This window comes from Nicotiana tabacum, chromosome 5, assembly GCF_000715075.1.
Source record: "Nicotiana tabacum cultivar K326 chromosome 5, ASM71507v2, whole genome shotgun sequence".
NCBI classification, from domain to species: domain Eukaryota; kingdom Viridiplantae; phylum Streptophyta; class Magnoliopsida; order Solanales; family Solanaceae; genus Nicotiana; species Nicotiana tabacum.
The window spans coordinates 165,086,558-165,101,166 of record NC_134084.1 but is presented as its reverse complement, the minus strand read 5'-3'; the positions used below and the strand labels follow the sequence as shown (position 1 = coordinate 165,101,166).

The window sequence follows — 14,609 nt, the reverse complement described above, 5'->3', positions numbered from 1 at the left end:
CAAGTTTCTTTTGGAATTAATTTTTTGTGTTATGTTATAATATATATTTTCTATAATATCACTTTATTATAGCGGTCGAAATTAAAAGTTTGACTATAGTTGACTTTCTAATGGTCTCGTTCTAATACTCTATTCAATAGAGTTATAAGATGGCATTGCGAACTATTTCCTAGCCATCCACCCCATTTTTGGTTTCACCGGAAACCTCAAAGCTTCACACAATTATTATTATAACAAAGCATGTAAAAAATATATATTTAGATTAGCTCTAACCATTAAAAAAATAAAGAATTCACTGCTTCAATTAAAAAGATCAAGGCCTGAAAGTTATAAGTTTTACACCACATGATTCAATTGAAAAATTGTTCGCTAAGAGTTTATTTATTTTTTGATTAAAGAAAAACAAGAGATGTGTCTCGAATGCGTTTCTTTTTTTAAATTTATTTTATAAAATATTCTTTAATAAAAAAAAAGATTTTTCCAAAACTGAATAATTTTTTTAAGTGTTCAAAAAATGTCCCTTCAAGGACATCCGATAAAATTGGAATGATACAGAGAAGATTAGTATGACCTCTGCGCAAGAATGACACACAAATCAAGAAATTGTCCAAATTTTGAAGGAAAAAAAGTATCCAAATATCGTTTATTGAGAAAAAAAGATGTGGTTAGGAAGATTGTATTTCTTTTAATTTTTAAACTTTTTTTGTTTCATTACCAAAAATGTGAATATTTTTCCTTATATAAGTTCCCTTAATAATATTGATTAGCGGTGAAACTTGAGGTGGGGGGAAGTATCACATTTCAGAAGTTGGAGGGGAATTTAAACAATTTTCAAGTTTTCGGTAACTATAAAAGAAGGAGAAGTTGCAGTCAACCTGAACTAGGGTTTTATGGCAGTGAAGATATTGGGCGAAATGGGAGAAGAGAAGAGAGAAGTAATATTCAGAGACATAAGACGATATTATTGTGAATTTTGTGGGATTTGCCGCTCCAAAAAGTCCCTCATCTCCTCTCATATCCTCTCCAATCATCATGTACGTTTGTTTTCCTTTCCTCTTTTTAATTTTGGATTTATGTTTTGCTTTGCATCCATCTAGTATTACTTGTTCATAAATGCAACAAATAGATCTACTGTTATGGTTATTTTTTTTGAGCTCTCTTGTATTCTAAAGTTAACAATCAGTAATTATTAGAAGCTTCGATAGCCAGAAATAAAATGTGAAATGCAATAAGGGTCGTTCTGGTTCACTGACTACTTATGTAAGGATTATTATAATTTCGTAGATTGTTATGCGTCAAATAATAATACATTAAATAATTATGTTTGGATTTCAATACTGTTATACTAGTATTATTGTCTTTTTAGGTGCTCTTTTTCGTTTTATCGGAAACCAAGTGCTATTTTAGTAGCAGAGTTTTTTGTGTATTGATTTTACCTATTCATCAAACAAAACGAGTCCTTAATGCGTGTTGTGTAATATAAATTGGGACAGCGGAATCATAGGTGAACTCAAAATTGAAGATTTTCTTGTGATTGAGCTTAACTTTAGTTGTGTATTTAGAAAGATGCTGATGTGGTTGGTCAGAGGAAGGGAAATTGAAATGGGTCTTGTTTTTTTTAAATAGGATGAAATGGAGAGGCGGAAAGATGAGGCAAATGAAGATGTAAAGAGAAAGGAAGGCCCAAAAATGAATATTTGTGAAGAATGTGGTGCGAGCTTTCAGAAGCCTGCTCATTTGAAGCAGCATATGCAGAGTCATTCACTCGAGGTATCTTTTGTGTGTTTTCTTCGTTTGTGATGTTGATGAGCTCTTATTTATTTACTGGGAGTTCAGTTTTGAGGTTATAATATGCCTTCATATTTTCTGATATATTGTCTTTGTATACATTTGATATTTAACGACTTTGCAGATTGAGGTAATTTGAGAAACACTGTGGAATTATGTGAAGGTGTGAAGCATTGGATCCCAAAAAAAAAAAGAACTCCAAAATGCAAGAGGCAGGTATCTTTCCTTGACTGGATCAGTATCAGGAAGGGGGACCTCCTGAGAAGCTCCATCAAGTGAGCCTCAATCACGCCTTATAATCTTGGTGGTTAGAGACTCATCCCAGTCCCCCCTCCTCCCAAATATAAAAAGCTTATCTTTTTTCTCCATTAGCATATGTGGACGTTGGTCAAGGACCTCCACAGACTGAAACATTCTTAAAATGTTTTCTTCATCTTTTGCATGAACAGAGGCCATTTGTATGCCATATAGATAACTGCCAGTCCAGCTACCGCAGAAAGGATCACTTGACGAGACATCTCTTGCAGCACCAAGGGAAGTTGTTTGAGTGTCCCGTTGATGGTTGCAAACGCGCATTTAGTATTCAAGGCAATATGACTCGGCATGTCAAAGAGATGCATGACCAGCGTGCCTCCCCTGAGGCCAATCTTCCAAAGCAGTATGTCTGTTCAGAACCTCGTTGTGGGAAGGGGTTTAAATTTGCATCCAAATTGAAGAAGCATGAAGATTCTCATGGCAAGTCAAACTTCAACATTCTAATTATCTGTAGAGTACTAATATTTTATATGTTTCTGGTTTTGAAAACTTCCAATAATGACACCATAATCTGCCATGTATCCATGCAGTTAAGTTGGAGACGATGGAGGCACTTTGTTTAGAGCCAGGCTGTATGAAACATTTCACTAATGAGAAATGCCTCAAGGAACACATAGAGAGTTGCCACCAGCATATTGTGTGTGAAATATGTGGAACCAAGCAATTGAAGAAGAATATTAAGCGGCATCTCCGGACGCATGAAGAAGAGTCTACATCGGAGAGAATAAAATGTGAATTCCAGGATTGTCAGCACACTTTCTCCACTGTAAGACTGCTGCATTTTCTTATATGTAAATAAAGCTCCTTTCTGTCAAAAGGAACAGTAGTGATGAATTTAGAAAGCAATAGCAGTGACTTATAACTCCTGTGAGGCAAAAAGTCATATACAGAAAACCAACAACTTTTTAACCTCAACCAAGCCTGCACTGCGTCAAGTTAAGTGCATCAGAGTGATAGTCTTCTCACTGAAATATTTGTTGCTTGAAAAACAGAAATCCAATCTTATTCAGCATGTCAAAGCTGTGCACCTGGGGGATAAACCATTCTCATGTGGCATTGCTGGTTGTGGTATGAGATTTGCCTTCAAGCATGTGAGAGATAGACATGAGAAATCAGGCTGCCATGTTTATACTCCAGTAAGTAGAGTGCATTTGTTGCTTGAAAGCACAACACTGTCACTCAGGCCAGTTTGCTTCTAATATTCACGAGAGTGACTTGAGGCGTTTTGATTGTCTTGTGTAGGGTGATTTTGTAGAGGCTGACGAGCAATTCCGTTCTAGACCAAGAGGTGGTAGGAAGAGGAAGCTTCCTGTTTTCGAGGCAATTATGCGGAAAAGGATTACACCACCCTGTGGTACAGATCCCGTGTTCTATCAAGGATCAGAATATCTCTCATGGTTACTCTCAGCAGAATCAGATGAAGAGCTATGAGTCTGTTTCTTTGGCCAGATGCGCGTTAAATCATGGGCCAGAAATCTCATGGTTACTCTCAGTAGAATCAGAGGATGAACTCTGAGCGTCTCCTGGACAGTTTCTTAGCAGATAGCTAATGTATATGCTGTCGATAAGTTTTTACTAGAAAAAAGTATATGCTGTCCATAAGTTAAATTTAGCACAATGCTTGTTCTATAATCTAATGGATAAGTATTATCTTAATTTTTTACTCTTGCGCAAATCTTCCATTCTCTTTGTTTCATTTGATCTGGGTGTTTGATTAAACATGAAGGTTGATAAAAACTGTTGATATAAATAAATCTAATTGTACCCAAAATACTTTTAGAAGCTAATGGTAATTAACACGATATGTCAATTTCTATAGAAGTGACTAAATGGGGACGTTAAAACTGAAGGAGCTTTCTGTTGCAAAAATATGTTCATTCGTTATGAAAGGAAAAGCAGAAGTGTAACATATCTTTTATAAAAGGAAATGGAGAATGTAATTCATTTCTCAAAAAACGTTTATGGGACGTTTTACCTAGACATTTGGTTAGCTCTTCGCATAGATTGCTACTAACTCTTCCAACCTATAATGCGCCACAGTGCAATAGTACTAGTAAAGCCAATATCACGTTTCTTCAGTAATTACGTTTTCGAGTCACAGCAACTATTTTACCAAGGAAAAATATTCTAGCCCTTAACAGTATATACACAATATGGAGAGCCATCTCTCTCGCGTTGGAACTTTCTTTTCTTAATAACCTTATTGGAGCAAAAGCGCCCTTTGCTGGAATAAGTAGGAACCCGCATTTGCATCTATACCCGCTTTTTGTGTCACGTTTTAACTTGTGCCCACTTTGCAAAAAAAATTGCAAGCGTACCTGCTTTTTCGCATAACTTCAGCATACGAGGCTGAAGTAGCAAAGACAATCACGCAAAACTTAAGCATTCTAGTAGCCGGGCCTGAAGTTCAGCTCTAGAGCTGAAGTTTTTGTTTTGTAACTGTCGAACTTCAGCTCTAGAGCTGAAGTTTTTGTTTGTAACTGGCTTTTTGTTTGTAAGCTTCAGCTTTACAACTGAAGTTTTTGTTTTGTAACTGTCGAACTTCAGCTCTAGAGCTAAAGTTTTTGTTTGTGACTAGCGAACTTCAGCTCTAGAGCTGAAGTTTTTGTTTTTGTAACTGGCGAGCTGAAGTTCTTGTTTGTAACTGTCGAACTTTATTTGGAAGCTAGCTTTAGAATAGGATCTGCTCAAATAAGCTGGGGATCCATCCATCAAACAACTTGCCAGTTTGTTAAAATCTTTAGGGTAAAATCTTAGTACTGGGCTCAGGAATTTTTATGTGCTAACATACTCAATTTAGCTTTATAAGAAACAGCTTTCACCTTAATAATATTTATCAAAACAACCCAAAAAAGAAGAAGTAAATAAATGCAAATTAATCATCCCTGATTGCAAGAACAAATAATAAACTCCGTAATACGATTAAAATGCAAAGACGTCGTCACTTAACAATGGTATCTTGATAGTTTCCACTCACAAAAGGAACTATGGAAAATAATTTCTTTTTTAATCATATAAAGGTACAAAAGAACGTTTAACTTCTATGCACCAATAGTTTAAAAGAAATTTTACCTAAAAAATAATCTGCACCAACAGCAGCAGAAGAAAGAAGAAGAAAACGAAGGAGGAGAAGGAGGAGGAGAAAGGGGGTTGAAGTTATTTAAAAAGTGGGTACAAGTTAAAAGTTTAAAAAACAATAGGTATAGGTTAAATGAGGGCGACCAAATAGGGCGCCCCGTGCAATTTTTACCCCGTTTCGGCACACATTCATAATTGCTGACTTATAAATCACGTTATAAATCTCATTTAAATGCTATTTATAAATTGCATTTACCAATTGCTACTTATTCAGCAATTGCGATTTATACAATGCATTCATGCTCGATTTATAAACCCGGTTTCACAACTGTAATTATAAATAGCATTTAATTATTGCGTTTTATAAATTTAATTTTTAAATGCAATTTATAAGTCGCATTCAAAGAGTAATTTGTGAGTCGCATTTAGTGATTCCCATTTATGAACATCGAGTTAGGTAAGATGTAGATCAAGCACAATAAACTAGAAGAGCTATTATTTCGCTTTGAAAGGGTCGCTTTCCATCTATAGCAATTTACAAGTCCAGCGTTCTTCAAGTGCGGTTTATATTCATCAAATGTATTTATTGCATGAACGTATTCCCCTCAAAAGGCATTTTCTAAATGCTACCTGTAAATCACGTTCATCAAATATGAATTTTAATCATGTTTGTCAAGTACGACTTACAATCGTACTAATCATCTGCGACTTATAAATCGAATCCAACAAATGCGGTTTATGCTCCACCCCTTTGCTGGACCTTCTCACATCATAACCCGGCTTATCCATTTTCTATCCGATAAAGCGTTGTGAATTTGTAAGTTCAATAAATCGCGTTGGTTAACTGCGTTTTTGTATTTCTTTAAAGCCAATGAATACATCACTGAAATTATTGAGTCAATATGCTCAAAATCCTAAACAAAAACACATTTGAACAATCATATACTAAAAGTTGTACTGTGTCTATACGCTCCGGTGGTAATAAAAAACATATTTGAATATAAGATGTTATTGTACATCCTTTCATCAACAAATGCATCACAAATTTGCATTGTTCTTATGCAAGCTTGACCTTTGAAGTTGATTCTATAATTTGCAACAAATGCAAAATAGGGACTTCAAAAACTTGACTTAGCAAATCCAGAATTTCAAAAAAAAAAAAAAATAGTTAATATATTGACCTATGCAGCACAAAGCTGCATAAGTAGACTAGATTATAGAGTCTTCAAATTACAAAAAAAAAAAAAGAAAAAAAGAAAAAAAAAAAGATGAGTATATTTGAAGCTTAGTGAAATGAAGTAATACCTGAAGCCAAATCAAAATTTCTAATACCTAGAGCCCGTTTGGCCAAACTGCCAAAATCTGCTTATTTTAAAAAGTATTTTTTTCCAGAAGTACTTTTGAAAAAAAAACATTTTGTGTTTGGCCAATTCACTTAAGAAGTACTTTTTGCAACATTTAGTAAACAAATTGTGTTTGGCAAATCTTTCTAAAAAGTGCCTTTGAGTATCAAATTACCAAAAAGGATAGTATCAAGGTCTTATAATTATTTTAAAGAGAAAAATGAACTTAAATATTTATTGTAAGAGACTTTTATTATTTTTTATTTTACTTAACTAAAATATAAAATATAAAGTAAACAAACATAATAAAGATTTAACTCATTTTTTTCATATATAGTTATACCAAAGTATATAATATTATCTAGTATAATTACTTATTATTACACAATGATTTGAATAATCAAATATATCATTTCGCATGAATTAGTAGTCTATTCCACAAATTACTATATACTTATAATCTACCATGAAATAATAAGTAAAATCACTCACACATGATAATATTTTCCAACAATTCTATCTCTGTTTCTATCACATAATGCCTCCATATTAGTAGTCGACTTGCCTTGCATTTCTAAAGGAATATCAGAATGTCACAACCCAAATCTATGTGACCGACACCCGGTACACTACCAGACCCGAGCGAACCAACCCATATGATGCACCCAAATCATATGCATGAAAACCAATTTAACTGTGGAAGCTCCTCGAAAACCATATATATTTTCAAGTTAAATGATAAAATATTTTCCAATTCAAAATCACAAATGACGCCCTTTCATGATAATAACAATAAGAGTAAGTAAAATAAATATACTTTCATGAATGTCATGTACAACCCCGTTACTACAACCTTTCACAACCATTTATGGAGCCTCTATAACAAAGAATAGAACCAATAGTTGGAGAAATTCCAACAAAATAAAATAAGGAAGAACATGATAGCTACCACGAAATAAAGGTGGTGTTTCATAATACCTTGGAAAGAGAGTCATCCTGGCCTGACCGCATGTCATGCATCATACATAATCCTGAAACATGTAAAGTGAGCAGGGCTTTGGAGAGGAGCCCCTAAGAGCTGAGTACACCACAACGATACTAAATAAGTGTCATAAACTTTCTCTACTTAAGTTCTTGGGACAAACTTTATAAAAAATTAATGCAATATTTGATATAAAACGATAAGAAATTTTATCAATTCATGACCCTTGTTATTTTAAACAACAATCAAGTGAAATATAACTCGCAATATAAACTTTTAAATCATTTACATCAATCCAAGATTTTGGATAAATCGTACAAAATCATTTCATATGCTTTAAGTCATCGAAATCGCTTTCGGCTCCTTAGGCCTAAACATAAGAAAATCATCCTTACCTTTAACTGGGAGTACCATACCATTACCGACATAATAAAGTCAACTAGGTTATGTACATAGCGGCAAGTATCATATACCCTACTTGCTCAGGTCGTCTCATCGTCGTGCCATACGAATCGACTCAACCATGCTAATAATAGCACAAAATAGTACTCTCTCGAGGGAGAGCACTCTGCCGTAGTCTATACCACAAAATGACCATCTACGCCTACACCGACACGTGTAGTTTCATGACGACGAACACAATATATCCGAAATCAATCTCGATGAACACAAGTAACTCCCAAAATATTTGATACTTCAAAAATAAATTCATAGCATAGTAGCTTCAAATGATCTATTTTTTAATCAAATCAAGCATTTATAGAAACTCCAAATCATTTGAACAAAACTTTAATAAACAACCTTTTTCATGCTAAAGCCTTTAGCAATTTAACATCAAACTCCAAAAGAAACACTTTCCATGAAATCTTATCTCTGGCACTCAAATATGTATATTCTTGTCAATACGTAAGTTTTGATAAAAACTTATAACATTTACCTTGAGTGTCATCTTGCCAACAAGATTTAAAATAAAATTTTACAAAACGACATGACACTACATATGCAACATAGTATTAGTATATGGAGACATCCGTACTTTTTTGTCCCAACAAGCACGAAAGCACATTTGCACACAACTTAAGTATTAACTTGAAACATGCTTTTAGAGAAAGTCTCTCAAGAAGAGTAAGTTTTAATCAACTTACTCCGCTTTCTCTTTATTAATATTCACAAGCTTTCAATCCTCTTCCATCATTCCAATGTTGATTAAAAAGCTCAACATCACCAACAAGTCGATATCCTAATTACATCAAAATATGACCTAAGATATTAAGCAATATCCATATATGTCTCATAAAGTGGCTACAAGCCTCCAACAACTCAAATCGCCAAAAAAATTTGTAAGCTATACCATTCAACTTCATCCTTATATTCTAATACGCATTCGAAGTCATTAATGTTACTACATTTATTGTCCAGTGCCACCAAGTTACTATTCATTATCTTCCATAATCAAAACTTGCACCATATATAATTCGGATGATTGTTTAGTTGATCACTTCCATATTTTGCTAACAATAATTCCATAGGTTCATTGTATTCAATCAATTTCATCCCCAAGATTCACCATTCATCTTCTCTCTTATTTTCTTAAAAGTACTATTCATGTCATGAACTAGATTTTTACAATCCAATCTTTCAACCAATAAAACTTGTAACAAATACTTCAAATACTTCTAACTACCCATAATAAACGAGTTTGAAGCATTGGAATTACCTCTAGTAGATCAATCTTGAAAAATTACAACTTTGGTGATTTTTATGTTCTTGAAGATTTGATAATGAAATTTAGAATTTGGATATTAGAACTCATGTATATTGAGTAATATCAACTCAAAACATCATTAAAAACTTACCTCGGTTGATTTGGACTTGATTTGAGCTCAAAATCGTCCCTTCACCTCAAGAACCCTAACCCCCAACACTTAAAATACTCTCTCCCCCGACTTGGTATTTATAGGCCCAGATTTCTGGGCTTCGGAAGCGATCTGGATGCTATGGCAGCACTTCATTGCCAGCCTTTCTTTCGGACGCGTCGCATCCGCAGGCTCCTATGCCAGCCTTTGGTAATTTGGTCATAACTTCTTGTAGGAATATCTAAATGACAAACGGTTTGAAGCGTTAGACTAGACTCAAAGACCTTTCATTTGATAGGCTGTCAATCACATAACTCTTTATATATATGTAGATATGCTCGTCCAAAATTAGGTCTTGTGCGTACTTATTTGGAACTTTAGTCTACTATGTAATTTCTAATTTGACTTGGACTTAGGGCTATCCTTAGACCCCACATCACTTATAATATACCTCGTACACTTATTATTATATTCAATTAATATCCATCATATTAATAGTCCTCATCCGCAAGCAAATAATGTAATTAGCACACATCAACTTTCTTAATAGCACTTAAGTACTTCGAAATTTTCCGGGGTGCTACACAGAAGACCCATCTCCTTTCTCAGTCTTTGTAGTAATGTCTTCATTAGCATAATAGTTGAATTCCTTATTGGTAGAAGAATATTGTCGGATAAAATTATATATAGTCATGGTAGTTGTAAGTTGTAAGTAGATGATTCTGAGTGACAAACTTGAAATGTGGCATTGAGTGTAAAATAAAAATAATTTTAAAGAGTAACTAATTATTAGCAACACATAATGTATAATTTAATTTTTTTTTGAATTTAAATTAGAAACTAATTATTACCTAACATAACCAACTTTGTCGTAAATTGCCTAGCGGCCTATTGTGAAACTGCCACTTGGCTTAATGTGAATATTTTTCTTCATCTTTTAATAATATATAGATAGATTATTCGATGAAATTGTAAATTTATTACCTATTTGTAGGTAATTTGCACAAATTAGATTTGATAACTGTTTTAAAGATTCGAGAACTAATAGCCTATAACAGAAAAAATTATAAATGATTATTTGTTGGAAGAAAATTGATAATCCAAAGAAGAAGGTGGATAATTTGCTTTAGTGTGAAGAAAGAAGAAGATAATTTAAAAAGTTACAAGACATTATACCAAAAAAAAAAAATTCAATAAAGAATTTGGAAAGTTGCAATATGATTCATGTATATGATATCTTTAAATTTAAGAGAATGATAAAAATCAGAAACAAATATGAAAAAAAACTTAAATTAGTAAGGAATAATTTGAAAAGTATAAATTTTAGGGTGAGGATAATTTTGTCTTAAATAAATTAATTTTTTGCTTCTGCTTCTTGGAAGAAGCTAGAATTTTCTGCTTCTTCCCAAAAGCAGAAAAACTGCTTTTGCTGATGGCCAAAAGTACTTCTTTATCTTGGTCAAACAGCTTAAATTTTTAAAAAATTACTTTTTTGAGGGAAAAAAGTACTTTTGGCTTCCTAGGTTTGGGCCCTTGTATAGTCGAGTAGCAGCAGTTTATAATACACTAGTAATGTACGATTGCATTTGATTAGTTAGTTTTATGTTATAATTGAAATTTAACAGGAATATATTACTAGTTGAAATTAATATTTCATTTACCAAATGTCTTAAAAACTAATAATCTCAAAATCATTTTTATTTTTGTTTTGTCCACTTGGCAACACAAACACAAAGCGGACCAAATTAAAATGCATTTATTGGGCGGCAACGGTATAAAAACCGCTCAATTATGCCGAGCTACAAAATATTTTAAGTGACATAATCCAAACGCAATGATCTCGTCTGCATGGCGTCATAAGTGGGACCCTCTAAGTTAGTCTTTAATTTTTAAAGTTTTTATGTTTATATATTTGAATTTTAACCTTCTAGAGATGTGTCTTTGGCCCTATTATAGTAATTCAATTTATATCTATCTAATCTATGGTAGGATTGCTTTTTTATCTTTTGCCCTTTTTACTTTTTTAGCTCATTGGTTTTAGTTGTCATTTTCAACAGCTTGAGGGCTGTACTTTATATATTTGATTATTTGACTTCCTTACCTAATTCTCTTGTGTGTTCCCTCAATTGTGACCACTACAACATATTTCCATGCTATTTTTATTTTAATAAGTCAATTTGTCATTCCTTTCAATTTATATGAAAGTGTTTCATTGGGCAAAAAAAAATATATACATATTTAATACGTCATAGTCTAACTTAAATGCATATCTATATTTATAGAGTACAACTCATTAACAGGTGTGCACATAAAACATTTTATCGAATTAATTATAAATGGAACAATAATATATGATGAATATAATAAATTGAACATCAATTGCTCTATCAGGTTCATTAACTTGTCAAAATGTCACGTCACTACAACAATAACTAATCTTATATAGTGGGTCCAGAGATGGTAGTATGTAGACAGACCTTACTTCTATCCTTGTCAAGATAGAGATGTTTTCAATAGATTCCTGACTCAAGAAAAGCATAATCACAATATTAATGAAAAAGAAATACGAAAACCAAATAGTAAGATGACCGAAGAGAAAAAAATAACACGTAGTACCAAAAACTAAGAATAGGAAAATAAGAGAATGCATATTAGCACTACTGGCCTGGTATGGAAAATAAGAATGCTTGACTATCCACTACCCTCCTATCGTAATTCTTGATCTTCACACTGTCCAATCAAGGATCATGTCCTCGATAAACTGATAATAAAATAATCACTACATACTAAAAATCTAATTACATGTTAGACACTCCATGAAAAAACTTGTGTCTTATGTCATTTTAATATAAGCTTTTCTTTCCTATTCTTTTTTGACATTTTATGACTTTTTTGGCTGCCCCTTTTCCTTCAACAATTGTAGTAATTCTTAAGCAGTCATCAATGGCCATTAATAGAAAAGCCAATTTATGTGGCTTTTAAGTGGAAGATACTTATTATTACTGACTTAATTGATAAAACTGACTAATCCAAGCACTACTAAGATTAAAATAAAAAGATTTAATTGAGAAAAAGTTAGTACTTATCCATCCCAAAAAGACTTTAATCCTACCATTAATCAAAATCAAAGCACCACTATACGATTGCCTCCCCTGCTGCAACATCTTACGTATGTTAATGGATTGAAGTTCTTTTGTAAATTAAATTAAAGACTCAAATAAGACCTAAGTAAAGGTACTAGAACAAAAGGAAATAAAATTAAGTGACTAAACTTTCATTCTCTAAATTTATTTAGGAAAAAATGTCAAAATTTATCTTTTTATTATTCAAAATTGCTTAATTTTATTATATGTTAGACTCCAACCAGTTCATAAGCAAATTCCTTTTTTTTTTATCCTTACTATTAATGTAACTCCAACGTGAAATGTGTAAGATCTACGTGTCAAAAATTTTCAAAGAAAAAAGTTTATATTTACTCCTTAACTTATGATTGAAGTTTAAAACTATTTTTAAGTTGGACCTCTATTAATATTTAGAAAAAATTAAAACTTTTTCCCGGTAACAAAGTAAGTTAAGACAGTTTTTCAATTTTAAATCATACTACTAGTATTAGAAAAATGGACCTTTTTTCTCCTCGACCGTCAAAATAAAATGATAACCCAAGTTTGTCTGTACTCTTTCGAGTCATTACTGTCCGTACACATAAGCTGACACGTGTCCCCAAAAAACGCGGTTTCTTCCTTCCTGCTCTAAGCTCCCCGTTATATATACCCTCTCTTCAACCATTACTACCTCCTCCTTTCATACTTGTTCATATCTTCTGCTTTTTTTGACTTCACTCTGCAACTCCTAACCCAGTCGATCTACCCTAAAGAAAATGCTTTAGAACAAGTTTTATTACTCAAAGTTGGAATCTTTATAGCTTTAGCCCTACTAGTTTTAGTTAATTTTGGAAATTTTCTGTACTGAAAATCTTGAAAAATGGCCGCATCTGATAATTTAATGACTATGGAGCCATGGGCTTTTCGTTCAGCTTTTGCTGATTCTTGGTTTTCCGACGTATTTTCCAGAGAAACTGAAAGTACGTTAACCAAATTGCTCCAAAAATCTCTGTCCACCCAAACGCCGGAGACGGCCCCGGTTCAGACTTCGACCGGATCAGGACGGACCGTTTCGGGCGGGTCTGAAAACGAGACAACCGGTTCGAACCGGCGGAGTAAAGTTGGGGTAAGCGGGAAGATATCAAAGAGGAAGTCACGTGCTTCAAGGCGCAATACGACGACGTATATAACTGCTGACGTGGATAATTTCCGGGATATGGTGCAGCAGGTGACTGGTGTTCAGTTCGGCGGGAACGGGCAGCTGGCGGTCGCTCATGTTCTGAAACCTGAACCTCAGCGTGTTGTTAACCGGCTACAACATGGTAGCTGTTTTTTGCCAACTCTTGACACGTCAGCTTTCTTATTGGACCACGTCACTCAACAACAGCAGATAGTGGACCCCACTTCAGCAATCGGGTCAGTCGCCGCCCCTACTCCGCCGTCTGATGTGGTGGTTGACGGTGGTTCATGTGGCTTTGATTTTGGCTCTTTTTCTGGGTTTCCAACCCTTGAGTCTTTCATGGAAAGCAATGTAGTGTGATGTACCAGGCCCTTTTTTGTAATTTCACCCAAGGGTTTAGATTAGGAGAAGTAAGGGAAGGGTAAAATGGGAAACATCTTGTTCATAGTTTAAGCTAATCTCCTTTTTTTTCTTTTTTGAAATCTTTTTGATTTAAGGAGATGAAGGAATTATTTTCATGTATGATGTTCCCATCATAATGTCACATCCTTCCATTTTCATGGTTCAATGTCGATATCTTAAATGTAAAATGACACAATCTAAGCCAATTCAAATGACACAATTAACTACACATGGAATTAAAATTAAGTTTTTTGACACTTATATAGACAGGTCTGATGGGTAGCTTGTTCATCTTCACATATACTCCCATTTCAATTTATGTGAACCTATTTCCTTTTTGGTCTTCTCTCTTTTCTTAAATTCCGTGTCCAGTCAAATGAGTTTACATAAATTGAAACGGAGGGAGTATTTTCTTTTTGGTGAGAAAAAAAGCTTTTGTATATGCCCCTGTCTCTCTATCCTTCGGGTAGGGGTAAGGTCTGCGTACATATTACCCTCCCCAGACCCCACTTGTAGGATTATACTGGGTCGTTGTTGTTGCATGATGTACTAGTCTTTATGATT

At 33.7% G+C, this 14,609-nt stretch overlaps 2 protein-coding genes and 1 non-coding gene across 3 annotated transcripts; all 3 read left to right on the top strand.

The window, feature by feature from the left end:
* Positions 1-516: 516 nt before the first annotated feature.
* On the top strand, positions 517-617 carry LOC142181413 (U6 spliceosomal RNA). Its single transcript, XR_012710067.1, has one exon. It is a non-coding gene; the product is annotated as a U6 spliceosomal RNA (small nuclear RNA).
* A 249-nt stretch (positions 618-866) lies between these two features.
* On the top strand, positions 867-3,778 carry LOC107799293 (transcription factor IIIA-like). Its single transcript, XM_016622383.2, has 6 exons — positions 867-1,034; positions 1,627-1,770; positions 2,238-2,523; positions 2,634-2,869; positions 3,096-3,239; positions 3,346-3,778. The coding sequence occupies exons 1-6, from the start codon at positions 891-893 to the stop codon at positions 3,532-3,534; spliced, it is 1,143 nt and encodes a 380-aa protein (XP_016477869.1). The 5' UTR covers positions 867-890; the 3' UTR covers positions 3,535-3,778.
* Positions 3,779-13,149: 9,371 nt separating this feature from the next.
* LOC107799294 (calmodulin-binding protein 25-like) lies at positions 13,150-14,163 on the top strand. Its single transcript, XM_016622384.2, has one exon. The coding sequence runs from the start codon at positions 13,344-13,346 to the stop codon at positions 14,001-14,003; it is 660 nt and encodes a 219-aa protein (XP_016477870.1). The 5' UTR covers positions 13,150-13,343; the 3' UTR covers positions 14,004-14,163.
* Positions 14,164-14,609: the final 446 nt, after the last annotated feature.

Excerpts from the sequence above, each read along its gene's own strand:
- LOC107799293 (XM_016622383.2), top strand. The coding sequence starts at position 891 with ATGGCAGTGAAGATATTGGGCGAAATGGGAGAAGAGAAGAGAGAAGTA. Across the intron at positions 2,524-2,633 it reads GAAGCATGAAGATTCTCATG|TTAAGTTGGAGACGATGGAG; the intron begins GCAAGTCAAACT and ends GTATCCATGCAG. Across the intron at positions 2,870-3,095 it reads GTCAGCACACTTTCTCCACT|AAATCCAATCTTATTCAGCA; the intron begins GTAAGACTGCTG and ends CTTGAAAAACAG.
- LOC107799294 (XM_016622384.2), top strand. The coding sequence starts at position 13,344 with ATGGCCGCATCTGATAATTTAATGACTATGGAGCCATGGGCTTTTCGT.